The sequence below is a fragment of the Notamacropus eugenii genome, chromosome 7, assembly GCF_028372415.1.
Source record: "Notamacropus eugenii isolate mMacEug1 chromosome 7, mMacEug1.pri_v2, whole genome shotgun sequence".
NCBI classification, from domain to species: Eukaryota; Metazoa; Chordata; class Mammalia; order Diprotodontia; family Macropodidae; genus Notamacropus; species Notamacropus eugenii.
This window is the reverse complement of record NC_092878.1, coordinates 26074485-26090856: the sequence shown is the minus strand read 5'-3', so window position 1 is coordinate 26090856 and position 16372 is coordinate 26074485. Positions and strand designations below refer to the sequence as shown.

At 39.8% G+C, this 16372-nt stretch overlaps 1 protein-coding gene across 2 annotated transcripts in view; it reads right to left on the bottom strand.

Moving 5' to 3' along the window:
* Positions 1-9911, bottom strand: part of BUB1B (BUB1 mitotic checkpoint serine/threonine kinase B) — a 58357-nt gene extending 48446 nt beyond the window's left edge. For both annotated transcript variants that reach the window (XM_072624701.1, XM_072624702.1), the window contains exons 1-5: positions 9809-9911; positions 8838-8885; positions 6625-6767; positions 4706-4765; positions 4362-4506 (exon numbers count right to left, since the gene is read on the bottom strand). In XM_072624701.1, coding sequence (XP_072480802.1) covers positions 4362-4506; positions 4706-4765; positions 6625-6758 — 339 coding nt within the window. In that variant the 5' untranslated portion in view covers positions 6759-6767; positions 8838-8885; positions 9809-9911. The remainder of the gene's footprint in view (positions 1-4361; positions 4507-4705; positions 4766-6624; positions 6768-8837; positions 8886-9808) is intronic.
* Positions 9912-16372: the final 6461 nt, after the last annotated feature.

The following is a 16372-nucleotide window of genomic DNA, read 5'->3' as shown; positions in this document are numbered from 1 at the left end:
TGTTTTTCCAATTATTTAGATCAGACTTATTTGTGTGAAAAGTGTTTTGTAATTGTGTTCATGTAGTCCCTGGGTTTGTTTTGGCAGGTAGACTTCCAAATATTTCATAGTGTCTACAGTAACTTTAAATGGGATTTCTTTTTCTACCTTTTGCTGTTGGGCTTTGTTAGTAAAATCCAGAAATGCAGATGATTTATATGGGTTTATTTTGTATCCTGAAACTGCTAAAGTAATTGTTTCAAGTAGTTTTTACTTGATTCTCTAGAAGAGTGATAATTTAGCTTCTTCTTTGCCTATTTTAAGTTCTTCTATTTTTTTCTCTTATTGCTAAAGCTAACACAGAAATGTATTTTTTTTATTATCCAGAGTTTTTTCTCCCCTTTTTTTCCTCAGTGGAAAAAAAAAAAAACCCTCCCCAAAACAAAACTTCTAACAAATGGCTAACAATGTATCTCTAAGTGGAGAAGTTTCTGAGTATGGTCCCACTATTGAAAATAATGCTCTCCCTACTGAAATGTTTTAATTCATCACCTATAACCATCCCTATCATTGGATTTATATTTTACTCTTAAAGTTCACAAGAGAGATGGGTCTAAAACTTCCTTTATTAATATTGTTTCTAGAACACAAGTGGTTAAGTTTTTCTTTCTCTAAAACTACTGATTAAAGAGATTTACTGTTCAATTCTACAAACATTGCTATCTCCAGGAAACTATGCTTTTATACCTGTAATGATTTTTAGGAAACTTTAAAAAACAAAATTAATCTCAGTTCTACACTTACAACATTCATTTTAGATGTTAACAGAAGTACACAAAGATATCATTTTTCATAGAAATTATAAAGATAGCCTTGTCTGAGCTAAAACTTCAAGTTTCTATTTTGCTTACTAAGAATATTCTTCAAAAGGCACCTCCTGGCTCAAAGCAGATACTGAGTAAATGCCTGTTGACTGACTTATAACACATTTGTATGGGAAAAGCAGAAGGTATCAAAAGAGTGGCATTTATAGTTATAGAAGATGACAGTACATACAGAGACACACGAACAGAGTGAGAGCAACAGAACCATGCTCAGAGTTGGCATAGAAGATGTGTCTCCTGGCAACAAAGGCTAAAACCAGCAGAATACCCAGAGAACGCAAATGTGGAAAACAGCAGCTCCACAGACTGTGGTGGCACAGGCCTCTAAAAGGAGGTCATCTAGTCTGTGGAACTAACAAAAGGGCTTATTTTTCTAATACATATATACATATACATATACATATGTACTAACAGTTTGCTAGACAAATTAAAAATATCCCTAGCAATTTTATTCATGCTCGTATACTACTTAACCCAAAAGATTTTCAATAGAGGTGAGGTACTGTAAAAACAAGCATTGCATATAGTTAACAACCTAATGACATCAATTAAAGCAAGTTTCTTAAGTACCACAAGAAAGAGAGAGGACTAGTTACTCTGTGAGCTAGAAGGCAATGCAATTGAAATTTTTTTCAACAACTGCCATTTAAAAAAACAAATATGTTTTATCACTCAGGCTGGGTTTTCTGTTTCATTTATCCAAATTAGTGAAATTCAGTATATGCATATATTTTCTTTGGAAAAGGTGCTGCCCTCTATCGGCTGTTAGCATTAGCTCTAGTCATGGACACAGGCCATCAAGTGAATTTTGAAAACAAAAAATTAAAGCCCCTCTTTGAATTCACTCACACACAGGCTTCTGAGAGTTCCTGTAGCATAGGTTACCCAACAAGAACACGGTTATTCCAGAGTTCTCAACTAGCCCACTTTAAGAGAATAAACTCATGAGAAAAACAGGTCATGATTAATATGTGTTTGAAAAATACAAAATTTGATTTAGAATGAGTTATAAAATGTCTCAGAGGTGGCTGGTTGCAGATGAGGACACAGTTAAATATCCCAATGACCTGAAGAAAATAATTTAGGATTTATACATTTTTGGTGTAGATGAGATTTCTTCCAGAACTTAGAAAGAAAAACATTCAACCTGGGATTTTAAACTAGAATCAATGCTTGGTCTGTCCCAAAATTCTTGGGCCCTAAAAGGCTATAACAATCAGTCCTACCAGTTCTTTAGCAGTTAAATATGAAAGCATTAGTGACTAAAAACTGATTCTGAAGATTGGTTTCCAAGGGTCTTTTTTTAATCCCAGCTACTGGAAAACACTGCAAAGACAACAATATCACATTTAAAGCATTACTGATCTTAGATAATGCCTCAAGTCATCCCACTACACTGGGTTCATTGTGTGATCATGTGAGCGTGCAAATCTACTGAGACGTGGCTACACTGAAATCTGCACCTACAAGAGTTTAAATGAGGGTTTAAAGAAAGAGAAGATAGCTCAGTCTTCACTGATAAAATATTTTAAAAGAAAACAACAAGGTTTTTGCGAGTGTAGGCTTACCTTAAGGGACAATATTCAGTAATATTTTTAATTTTCACAACTTTTTTTGTAACTACTCTATTACTTTGTAATAAATTTGATCGGAAATATATTTTTCTTATTCTTTGCTGTTATATTACATTAGTAAACAGTTAAAACCTTATTTTAAAAAATTTCATTACATATTTTCATTGGCCTGGAACTAATGGCCACATTTTACATCTGATTATAACTTCTAATGCAACTCCTCTGGGAATAGATCATTTGCACTAATCAGTAACCCCACTGGGCCAAGAATGCCTAAAGGGAATAGAAATTGATACAGTGACAATTTTCAAAGTTAAGTAAACCCCAAATTTATAAATATTGGTCTTTTAGGACCAGAGTAGTAGAAGTACCCCCTAAGTAGAGGATGTAAAAGGAGAGCTGACAGCTTTCCTTGACTGAAGGTATCGCTTGCTTTTGGCAACAAATTTCTCTTCCTCAAGAAGAACAGAATCTTTAACATGAAAAACAAATACAAAACAGGCTGCTGTAACAGTAGTGAGGTTCTTATTGGGAACCTTTTTGGCAAAGTGATGGCACCACAGGTGTGTGACAATGGGAATATGCTGCTCATATCCAATCCCTACCATATCCCCTTCCAGATAAAAACAAACAAAAAATAAGAAGTTGATCTTGAAAACACAAGTTCACCCCTGGGCTTATAATTCAATTTTGTGCATCTGAGACCTATATTTCTTATTTTTCTTCTGATTGTCTTTTTACCATTTCACCACTCATAAATTAACTCCTTTTAGGCCAGCAAGGGAAACAAAGATTCAAGTTAAAAAACTGGTGGAAAAGAAGGTAGGTATAATTAACACTAAAAGGGCCAGGTGCATCAAGTGACACAAAAATATTATAATTTTACTTTGAAATGAAAAGTTTCATCCAACTCTCTATTTTCTTTGTCAGAGGGAGTTTTTAAAAAAAATGCCCTGTGTCAAGTGATGCTGGCTTGGTCCTTAGAAGTATTTTTAAATTCACTCTTTCTAGTATTAAAATTAAGTCTTACAATTATCTATGTATTTTTAGGTATCCCCAAGGCCTCATGTTACCATCGCTTTGATCAGATTATACATCAGTACATACTATTCATGGATTCTCATTCCAAACCAACTGGCTTCCTTGCTTTCCCCCATAAACAAAAGTCATTCCAGCTCCTCTCTCCTGTCTTTCCACAAGCTGCTGGTCCCCTATACTGGAATGTTTTACCCTCCTCACCACTACCTTATGCAAGGCCTGTGTTCCTTAAGCATAATGCAGTCCATTTCCTAGAAGAGGCTTTGCCCAGTCCTCCTAGTTGTTAATATTCTCTGGCACATTCTTTATTTTGTCTATTATTGTCTATTAACAATAACATTATTATTATATTATATATAATATTATAATATATATTTTATATCATATATTATAAATATTATAATATTATTGTCTATTAATTGTATGTGCCTTGGATAATGTCCCTCGAGATACTGTCCCCTCCCAAACCAGAAGTTCCTTGAGGTCAAGGCCATTTTCATCTTGTCTTTGCGTACCCAGTCCAGATTCTAGAACACAATAGGGGCTCAAATGCTTGCTGAATAGAACTGAAGTCACGAGCATTGAACATATGAGATAACACACCTACAGTCAAAGTCTTTGAAAGTTTTTAAGTTCTTTGTAATATTAGGACTCATTCCATCAATCTTCAGACTTACTTCAAATTCAAAGAATTAATCTAACAATGTCATTCATCAACTATTTATTGAGCATCTGCCATGAGCACATATCATGTTAACTGCCATGGTAAACGGCATGAATCACATTTTTTCCACACAAATCAGGTTATACCATTTTCATAATGTGTTAGCTATCTCTAAAGAGTAAAACAGTATTTTAAAGAAGGTGGTTCTTGACAATTACTCACCAATTTAAGCCAAAGACTGAGAAACCGGGGATCATTATAATATCGTTTCTCCTCCTGAAGGGCCTCTACAGCTCTTTCTAATAATGTTGACATATTACTTTCCTTTCCACCTTGAGGGAAGTTCTGCTCTGTCCAGTTAATGTATCTAAATTGGTACAAAGGGAGATAAAAACTGAATAATTCTCAGCTAAGAAGGCTTTTTTTGTTCCAATATCTATTCCGAACAGTGATGTTATTCTAATTTAGAACAGAAATACTTTTCTAGGGGCAGTTCCCAAGCCTCCATCTGTCAAGTTATTACATTGGATGATCACTGATCAAGTGAAAGTGACAAGAGCACCTACCTCACCCAAACATCGAGTGGATCATCTCCAGCATAAAAGCGAATTTCAGATTCAAAGGCTCTGCAACAAAGACAAGCAATGACTTGTTAACATTTGAGTACATTAGAAAAAAACAGTAAAACAAAAAACATCTTAACTCCATTTTCATTTATTAAGTTTATATTGGTTATCTATTGTGTGCCTAGCTTAGTACTAGATATTATAAGATTTTAAATTTCAAAATGTGCATGGTCTATGCTAGACAGCAAGTACAAAGAAAACTCAAGCCATGGGTTAAGAGATTATTATAGATACAATTCAAGAGATATATGTACAGTATAGACATTGAGGAGAACTGAGAAAAATCACTGACCAGGCTGAGAAGAGGTTACCAGCAACCTAAGAAAGTAGAAGCTCAAGAAGCAGGATAGATAAGGACTCCAAGCCCACATAGATGGAATCTGAATGTCTCAAGGGTATTTCCTGACTTTTCTATAACTGGATAGTCTTGTAATTAATTCACTGTTAAACTTTTTAGTATCAATTTTGGTTCTGGAAGGGAGCTTGGAAGTTAGAGAAGCAGAGAAGATTTAGAGATAGGATCTTACAGGTTATATAGGACAACTTCCTTATCTTACACATGATCAGCTGAGGCTGAGAGAGATTTAGTGGCTTTGTCCAATAGCACATATGTAGCTTAATAAGTAGTAGTCAATAAGTCAACATTTATTAAGTGCCTACTATGTGCCAGGCACTGTGCTACGAACTGGGGATACAATGAAAGACAAAAGCAGGCCCTGTCTTTAAAGAGCTGCTAGTGCAACTGGAGAGGGAGGATGTACAAACAAGCTATATATATGACAAAATGGAAGTAATCAATAGAGCGAAGTTACTGGTATTAAGGGGGAATTAGGCCTCTTAAAGGAAGCTAGGAGATAGAGTTTCTTGTTTGAAGAACAGAAGAGAGGCTAGTGTCATAGGAACGACAAGTATTGTGAGTGTGAGGAGGGAGGCAGGGAGAGTTGTTTAAGGACTATGAATGTCAAACTGAGGATTTTATATTTCATCCTGGAGGTCATAGAGAACCACTGGAACTACTTTTGAGTAGAAGGTTAGAGGACTGAGGGAGGGTGATAAGGTCAGTCCTGTGCTTTAGGAACATCACTTTGACATGGCAGTGGAGAAAGGAGACCAACCAGTAGGCTGTGGCAACCACCCAAGTTTGAGGAGATATGAGAGCCTATACCAGGGCAATGGCAATATCAAAGAGAAGGGGGAGTGCCAGATATTTTACAAAGATAGAATCAACAGGTCCTGGCAACAAATTGGATCTGGAGGGTGAAAATGAGAACTTGAGGACGACAGATTAATATCGAGCCTCTGCTGACTGGGAAGATGGTGGGACCTTCAACAGGAATAGGAAAGTTAAAAAGGGGGAGGGCTGTGGGGGAATTAAGACTAAATTTGGTTTTAGACATGTTGTATTTAAGGTATATAGGGACATTCAGTTCAAGATGTCTAATAGGCAGAGCCAAGATTCTAACCTTCTTCTGACCTGAAATCCAAAATAATTTCCATAACAACATACTAAAATTCCATTTATTGAGGGAGGAAGGGAGGACCCATTTCTAGGTCCTTCAAACATCATTATGGACAATTAACTAATCAAACTGAGGACACATTAAAAGATACCACATTTAATCTCAGAAGGGAGTAAATCTTCATCACTGATAAGACACTGCCTTAGATTTTTATTATACTGCTAAGGAGATGAAGAACACATCAACACACTACAGTTCTCAAAACACAGGATTTTAATAATCATCAGTTGTACTCCTGCCCCCTGACAAATTACTGCCCAAATCGTTGGCTTATTACAATTTAGGATAAATAGAAGCCACAAAGAAGCTGAGGGATGGACTTCTGACAGTCCCACTCACCGTTTTTGCTGATGGAGAGCAGTATGACTGGCAGTATCCTGCTGTGCCAATGCTTCCTGCAGTGTGGACACGATCCGGCCTTGCCTCAAGGGCAGCACATTTTCTTTACTCAGCTCCCACTCATCTCCCTCCATGGCTTTTTTCTACAGACAAAAAGTCAAAATCAGATTCCTCTTTAACAACTGTTATTCGCTTGTCAGAAGAATTTCATTTATTGTAGTAGCAGAATTTGTTATGAATTTGTAGATTGTTTTAAAAATTCTAACTCAAGCAGTTATTCTTGCTGCATTGGATGAACAAAAGTACAGACAAACTGGCATTAATGTAAGCCCACCATCTTCCTGGAGTGCAAAGTTTCTCTTTGAGTTAGCCCCTGTTATGGAGCCTAATGGAGCGACTGGCAAAAGGCATTATTATCAGCCAGAACTATTGGACCAGTTGAGGAGAGGCAAGTGAAGTGAGTTAATGTTTTGATATATGGACAATAAAACAATACTTCTATGTCTATCCCTGAAAGTATCACATTGTTTAATTAAGAATGAACATCGATAAAACTGTACATAGCCTTTGACCCAGCAGTACCACTACTAGGACTGTACCCCAAAGAAATCAAGAAAAGGGAAAAGGATCTATATGAACAAAAATAGTTATAGAAGTTTTTTGTGGGGTGATAAAGAACTGGAAATTGAGGAGAGGCTCATCAATCGGGGAATGCTGAACAAGATGTGGTATATGTGATGGAATACTACTATACTATAAGAAATGACATGGTTTCAGAAAAACCTTGGAAGACTTGTATGAGCTGAAGCAAAGTGAAATGGGCAGAACCAGGAAAACACTGTACACAGTAACAGCGACATTGCAATAAGGATCAACTGTGACTTAGGTACTTTCATGAAGGAAATGGTCCAAAGGACCCATGATGACAAATGCTATCCAACTCCAGAAACAGAACTGATAAACTATTGAGAGCAGACTGATGCATGCTCTCTTTCTATTCTTGCTTTTAGTTTTTTCTGCAACATAGCTAACATGTAAATGTTCTGCATGACTTCATAGGTATAATTGATAACAGAGCTTGACTCAAAATTTTAAAAAATGAATGCTAAAAATAAATTAAAACTTAAAGCGAAAAAAATTAACAGTGGTAGCCAATTAATAGCTGATCTTTCACCTGATGACTTAATATCAATTCTGTTAAATTTGCCATAACATGTCTTAAATGAATACTTGTTATATGCCAGTACTCTGCCATAGATATGAACAGTCCAAGAGCTCACTAAAAAGGTATATATAAAAGTAACCATAGCCCATGAACAGAAAAACACAGCTAACAGAGCTGGCCACCAAAGTTATTCCCATTCAGTCCACTCAGGGAAGCCCATTTTATTTTGTCTTGTGACAAGATAATTACCATATGTTCATTCTCTGAGAAGTCTGGGAACCCTTAGGAGACAGAGGGTGTCCACTGGGTTTCCACTAGGTCAAAACTCTTTTCATGATAATATTAAGATATTTAATGTCTAATAAAACAAATATCAAGACATAATTCCAACAAAAGTTTGGTGGGAGGAAGTCCTCAACAATTTTTCAGAGTTTAAAAGAATCCTGAGACCAATATGTTTAAAAACATACTGCTGTCATAATTCATTACACCGACAGAATCTCAAAGCTCTCAAAAACCAATGAAGAGGCACCCAGACTAATTAACCACCCATTCATGGCTAAACCTATTAAAAAACACAAAACTGGAATCAAAAGGCCATTCTTCAAAAACTGAAGGACTGGGTATCCCAGAGACCCTTCAGGAAGTCTTTGAGGTCAAAACTATTTTCATAATAATACCAAGAAGATGTTCCAGTTGCTAATACAGTAAATACCAAGAGATAGAACCATCTTAAACAAAAGTTCTTTGGGAGGTCCTCAATAATTTTTAGAAGCGTAAACAAAGGGGCCCTAGACAAAATATTTGAGAAGTTCTGCATTATATCAGCCATACTATTTTTCACATGGTTTTTGAGGTTCCAATGAATGAAATATATAAAGTGCTTTGCAGCTTTAAAGCGCCCTATAAATGTTAGTCATCATTATTATGATACATACACACCCATGCATAAAAACATGCTTAAGCTTTTTTAAAAATTTAAAATCACTAATCTGGAAGGACTGCCACAAAACTGTGCAAGGTTCATTTGAATCACATAATACCGTACCTTTTGGATAATTGACAATTCGTGAATTCCTCAGTATACCTCCTCTACCTGTGACAAAATGCAAATTTTATTATGTTTATTTTCTTATCTCAAGTCCGTCTTCCCTATCTGTGGCGGATCTGCAGGCTAAGACTCCGAAATCTGGTTTGTCCTCTCCCTAGTCAATCAAGGAGGGACTCAGGGGCATATTCAACCTAGAAGCATGGCATGTCTGCCTTCCCCACCTTCCCATCCCCTGAGGAAATACTGGGTGGGGAGGTCCAGGCAAGGGGGTGATGGTGAGAAAAGAAGGAGAGGGAGGGAGGGAGGGAGGGAGGGATGGAGGAGGAGAGGGAGGGAGGGAGGGAGAGGGAGGGAGAGGGAGGGAGAGAGGGAGGGAGGAAGGGAGGGATGGAGGAGGAGAGAAAGGGAGGGAGGGAGAAAGAGGGACAGAGAGAGAGAGAGGGAGGGAGGAAGGGAGGGATGGAGGAGGAGAGAGAGGGAGAGAGAGGGAGAGGGAGAGGGAGGGAGGGAGAGAGAGAGGGAGAGAGAGAGAGAGAGAGAGAGAGAGAGAGAGAGAGAGAGAGAGAGAGAGAGAGGGAGGGAGGGAGGGAGGGAGAGAGAGTGTGTGTGTGTGTGTGTGTGTGTGTGAGAAGGGGGGAGAGGGGAAGTTAAGGTGGGAGAAAGGAAGAGAGCTGAGGGGGAAGGAGAAGACCCAGAGTCCTGAGGGCCCACTCAGCGTCGGGCCTTCACAGTCCGGGTACACCACACCCACACCCACACCACACCCACACCCACACAACACGCAGCACACAAACTTCCTGGGCCTCCTCCGCCACACAACACCCCTCCCCCACTATCGCCGTCCCTCCCCCTTGCCCCAAGGCTCCAACCAGCCAACTCAGAGGGTGTGCCCCTGCCCCCAGCCCAATGACCCCCTTCCTAATCTGGGTCTAGTCCCTCCACTCAAGCCTCCCGGGTGAGGGACCCACCAGCGATGACCAGACTCAAGCGTCCTCCAAGTTTCAAATTCAACGGTCCCGCGGTGGGCGAGGCCCCGCCCCTTCCGTCCTCTCGCGACGCCTCATTGACTCCAGAGGCATTGTGGGATTTGTAGTTTTCTTTGGGAGTTCAGGCCTACGAACTCAACCTGCTGACTCGTGGCGGGATGCGTCATGGGAGTTGTAGTTTCCAGGGCTCTTCTGGGTTTCAGAGACTGCTCTGCTTTCAGGAGTGAGGATTAGAAGAGACTTTATTTAAAGAACATACGTTTTTGCTGGAAGGACCCTTAGCGGTGTGGTGGATAGAATGCCGGCATCAGGAAGACATGGATTAAAATCCTGTCTCAAGATGTATTAAGTGCTGATTGGTGGGTTGTTGTCCTTCGTCTTGGAAGAGGACCAAAATGACATCACCATGATAAAGTCAAGTTTCGGTGTGTCCGACTGTGGATGATCAGACCAATGGAGCTCGGAATGCTCTACCACAGGTTGGGCACAGATAGTTCGTTTGAATATTTGAGGTGGTTACTCCAAATTTGCACATCCTACATTTCCTTTGTGCTGTCTCAATTCTGCTTTGCTCAAAGAGCACAGCACCCTTTCTGATGTGGGCAGGGCATGCTGAGCGGTCCTGTGCCAATGTCTCCCATGTTGCACAGTCAAACCCAAAGTTCTTGAGAGAGACCTTGAGAGTGTCCTTGTATGGCTTCCTCTGACCACTGTGTGATTGCCTGCCACTTGAAAGTTCTCCATAAAATAGTCTTTTTGGCAAGCAGACATTTTGCATTCAAACATCGTAGTCAGCCCATCCGGTTATGCTCTCTGAAACATGGTCTGAATGCTTGGCAGTTTAGTTTGAGCAAGGACCTCAGTGTCTGGTACTTTACCTTGCCATGTGATCCTCAGAATCTTCCTAAGACAGTTCAAATGGAAACGATTTGGTTTCCTGGCATGGAGCTGGTAGACTGTCCATGTTTCACAGGCATACAACAATGAGGTCAACACAACAGCTCTGTAGACCTTCAGTGTGGTAGTCAGTCTAATACCTCTTCTGTCCCAAACTTTTCTTGCAACCTCCCAAACACTGAGCTAGCTCTGGCAACGTGTGCATCAACCTCATTGTCAATGTGTACATCCCTGGAAAATACACTACCAAGGTAAGTGAACTTATCCACAGCGTTCAAAACTTCTCCATTTGTTGTAACTGATGGTTCCATGTATGGATGGTGTGGTGGTGGCTGATGAAACACCTGTGTTTTCTTGATGTTAATTATTAGGCCAAAATTAGCACAGGCAGCAGAGAACTGATCCATGCTTTGTTGCATCTCAGCTTCAGAGGCTGCATTGAGTGCACAATCATCTGCAAACAGAAAATCACTCACCAGCACTCCCTCCACTTTGGTCTTGGCTTGTAGCCTTTTCAAATGGAAGAACTCTCTAAGAAGGCAGCATTCAATTCCATCAAAAGCAAAGTACAAGCAAAGCTTAGAGAGATGCAGGATTCCTGGCTCAGTAAGAAGGCAGATGAAACTCAGTTTTATGCTGATAGTAACAATCCAAAGTGCTTTTATGATTCCCTGAAAGCTATTATGGACCAAAAACCTATAGTGCATCACAACTATTCAGTACTGATGGAGCCACATTGATTAGTGATAAGGACCTGATCCTAGAGAGATGGGTTGAACACTTCCATAGTGTTCTCAACAGACCTCAAGTCACTTACATTCTAGTGGGGGAATGTTGCTTGCAAACAACTATGTAAATGAAAGATATACAGGGTAAATTGGAGGTACTAATTGAATGATATCATGCAGATCACTTTATTTAACTCAGTTTCCTCATTTGTTAAAAGGAGATGATGATACTTCTCAAAAAGTCATGATGATCAAATAAGGCAGTTATAGTATCCTAGACTGAGCTCTGAAAGAGACTTGAGAAATCATCTAATCTATCTTCTCCCTGCCTGTTCCTCCATTTTATCAATGAAGAAACCAGCCTGGAGAGGTTGTTTTTTTGCCTAGGATGTTAGAGTTGGATTTCACAGTTTTCACAGTTAAGTCCTCAGATCTCCTGTTCTTTCCAGTTCACTAAATTGAGATATCTGTTAAGCCTTGGAATCTTTGGAACTGGAATAAATGTTCATTTCTGTAAATCACAGTTAGATGAGGAGCCTAGGGGTGGACTCTGGACCACTCCTTCCCCCAACCATGACCTGTTGCCCCTGTCATGGTCTGCCCTATGTCAAAGCTGCAGTCTCTTCTGGAGAGATGTTTCTGCCTATTCATTCCAGCTCGGCCCTACCACCCATCTTCTCACTCTTCCTCCACCCATCCCAAAGCCCCTGTCCTTACTTCCAATTACACTGTTCTGGAAGCTGATATCCCTTTCATCATTAATCTTAGATCTTGAATCTGCAGTTTGGATCTGTAGCTCCCTGAGAAAGGTTCGGTTTCAAAGGGGTGTTGAGACATCCTTTCCCCCGAAAAAAAACCCCATCAAAATAAATTAGAACTCAATTCAATATATATTTAATTCAACATTTATTGAGTGCCAACTATATTTAAGGCACTATATCACTGACTATTCCTTCTATGACAGCATGTATTATCTTCAAGAATCTTGTCTGAGGAGAGTAGAAAGAGCATTAGTTTTGGAATCAGAAGACCCAGATCTAAATCCCAACTGGATCACCCCCTCACTACCTGTGTGACTTTGTATTAATCTCTCCAGGTCCCAAGTCTGTCATTTGAAAAATGAGGGAGTTGGAGTTGAAAATAATGATAATAATAACTAAATTTTATATAGTGCTAAAGGTTTGAAAAGTGCTTTATGTATATTATCTCATCTGAGTCTCACAACCTTGGAGACAAATATTATTATTAATCCCATTTTACAAATGAGGGACCTGAGGCTAAGAGATTAAGTGACTTGCTCAAAGTCATGCAATGCAACTTATATGTCCCAGTGTCACAAATATCCTCTTTTCACTTCCCACCAGGCTGTACTCCTGTGGACTTCTCCATCACCCATCTTCCATACTCCCATTGGGTACTTTCTCCTTCCCTCTGATTCTGGGCTAAGCACTTAGCACAATGTCTAAGCATTTAATAAATACTTGTTAACTTGACAAGTAAGATTCAAACTCAAATCTTCTTGGCTCCAAGTCCAAAACACCATATACTATATCACCTGTTGTTGCTGAGTCTCACTCTTCATGACTCCTTTTGGGGTTTTCTTGGCAAAAATATTGGAGTGGTTTGCCATTCCCTTCTCTGGCTCATTTTACAGATGAGGAAACTCAGGCAAACATAGTTAAGTGACTAGCCCAGGGTCACCCAGCTAAGTAAGTGTCTGAGACCAGATTTGAATTCAGGAAGATGAGTCTTCTTGACTCCAGTCCTGGAAGCCAGCTAGTGGTATCTTTAACATCCCTTGACTCCTTAAAGAGGCCTATTCATTGAATGGGTGTATCTCACTCAAAGTGAGAATGTGATAAGACCTTAGCCTGAAAGGGCCAGGGTCTTACATTGCATCCTGGGCCATCTCTAGTCATCCCGATGAATATCAGGCCACTGGACCCAGATGATTCTGGAGGAGAAAGTGAGGCTGGTGACTTTGCTTAGCCCACCCTCACTTAAATTAAAGTCAACTGCAAGTCATGTCATCATCTTCCTGATGTCATGGTCCTCTTAGAGTACAAAAGACAAACCACACAACTGAGTTAAAGCTCTTTTACCTTTTAGGGCATCAGAATACCTTTACAATCATTGAACTTTCAGTTCTTTCTTATTTAGATTCAAAGCCCCACCCTATCCATAAAGGGTCCCCTGGGGAGGCTGTTTGGCTATCTGCACCTTGTGACCGAGGACTAGTCATGAAGTAACTTGACTAGAACTTGGTCACATGGTACAAAAATCCAACTCAGAAACTGAAATGCTGAATGACTGTGAGAAGCAATTTTTCCTCTCAGTATCATCATCTCTAAAATGGGAATAATCGAAGCTCCCACCTCCCACAATTGTTGCCAGGATCAAATGAAATAACGTATCAAGTCTCAACACAGGTTACAAAGATGTCAGCCTTTATTATTCCTTCCTGTCCAATTTATATCCTCTTATCTCCTCCTTTATGGAGAACCCTCTCTGATTCCACATTGGTTAATGTCTTATCCAAGATCTTTCTGAGGTTCAGAAAGGCATACACACCTGTTCATTTTTCTCACCTTCCTCTAACAGATGGTCCAGGGTTCTAGAGATTCCTCCCTTCCCTATGCTATCATGTGGAGGAGGAAAGTCTGTCCTGATGGAAAGGCAACTTAAGAGTGAAGATTCACGTCATTATGGATTTCAGTTAGCTGCTCTGGAGACCTGCCTGACACTGATAGTTTTTCTCTTGATATTAGGTCTTACTTGCAACTCAGCAAGGCACCCAATAAATTATGGTTCTTCCTGTAGCATCGGCAGACCAACCCTCTCCCCATCCCTGCCGGAAAAGTGGAGGAGTGACGAGACAAAACAAAGAGAAAGAAGATTTGGAAGACTGCTAATTTAGCAGTCAGGGCCTACTAGGGTGGCGTATAGAATGAATTCAGTGTCTAGGTCACTATGGATGTCTCATAGGTATTCAGAGACAGTGATAAGAGTCCAGAACTATTCATGCCATTACCTTATATTAAAGGTTACCTGATGTTAGATGTTGCATGCAGGACTCTTGCCCAGAAGGTCCAAGGGTGACATTGTAACATGTATAAAGTTTGCCTTTGGTTCTTTATCATTTACCCTGTCTTTCTTTACCTGGGCCTCCTTGTATTTCCCAGGTTTCTCCTCTCTTCCCCACTCTGTACCACCATTTCCCTCATTAGTGGCCCATTCTGGGATTCTCTCTCTCTCTCTCTCTCTCTTTCCTCTTTGTTCTTTCTTTCTCCCTCTTCTCTTCTCTTCTGTATCTCTCTTTTTTCATCTCTCCTCTCCCTCTTCTCTTTTCCTCTCATCTCTCTCCTCTTTGTTCTCTCTCTTCTCTTTCTCTGTCATCTCTCTTTCCTCTCTTTTTTCACTCCTCTCTGTTTTTTCTCTCTCCTCTCTGTTCTTTCTCTCTCCTCTCTTTCTTTCTCCTCTCTGTTCTTTCTTGTCTCTCTCTGCTTTTCTCCTCTCCCTCCTCTCTCATCTCTTGTTTCTCTCTCTTCTTCTCTTGTCTTCTCTGTCTTCTGTATCTCTCCTCTCTTTCTCTGCTCTTCTCCTCTCCCTTCTCCCTCTCTCTCCCTTCTCTCCCTTTCTCTCTCCTTTTTCCTTTCTCTCTCCCTTTTCCTCTCTCCTCTCTCTTACACAGAATTATATAGCTTTTTAAAGTGTACAAAGTATTTCACATAGATCATCTCACTTAAACTTCACAACAGGTAGATAAGGAAGGTACTATAGATATTGTCATTTGCTAAATTGTCATCTTCCTTGTAACATTCGTGTAGCACTTTAAAGTTTACAAAGTACTTTTCTTATAGTGTCCCTTGAACCTCACAATAACCCTACCAACCGGGGTGTGCTGGTAAAGTTTTAGCAATCAGCTCTCTAGGGTGGGGGAGAAGTACACTTGACACATTTGTAAGTTTAATCTGCATTATTAATATTTTTCTCCATCACTTTCCTAAGTCAAGATATTTAACAAAATAAATCAAGTTCCTATTTCCATTTCAGAGATATAAATGCTCACACTGCAGATTTAACAGTAAGTCCTGCTGATAGCACCCCACTGCCTTTGAGGTAGGTGCTAGTATTACCTCCATTTCACAGAGGAGAAAACTGAAGCTCAGGGCATCTGTGTGACTAACCTAGAGTCACACAGATATCCAGTATCAAAGGGAGAATTTGAACTCAGATCTTCCTAATTTCAAGTCCGCCACTCTCCACTCTTGCATTTCATTCCATGAAAATTTAATCACCTTGTTTCTTATTTTCAGCTAGTTGTCACATTAGAAAACAACCTAATAAATTCCTTCTGATAAAGATATCACATTTCCCTCCTCCAGAGGTATTCCTATTTTAACAGGAGATTCCTTCAGGAAGGAAACATAATGCCTTTATCTCAGGAACTTGATCTCTAATAGAGGTACTTTAGGTACTGAGTCAAGCTGATAGGAATAGGAGGCTTTTATTTCAAAATAGGTGGGGAGCTACCTACTCTATCTAAGTGTAAAGTCAGGCCTCAAGAGAGGACTGGGAAACTTCCATTTCTCAACTTTATCAACATGGATTATAGAAAATGCTAGTGCTCTTAAAAGATAAATCTTCCAAAGATGAAAACCTCTGTTTGGGTCTCCAGGGAGCTCTCTCAACATTTGTTTACTGTTCAACTACAAGAGGTGGGAGGGAATAGTGGGAGGCAGGGAGAGGAGGATGGGGAGATAGGTCAAGAGTGGGGAGGGGAGAGGGTTTCATTGGGAGCCAGATGGAGTTCACATCTGGGAAAGTAGCATCACAATGCTGGACTTTCCCCCAGCAACAGATCAGCCAATCAGAACAAGAGCTACATCCCAAATTCACCAAGGATGGGGTGTTGGGAAAT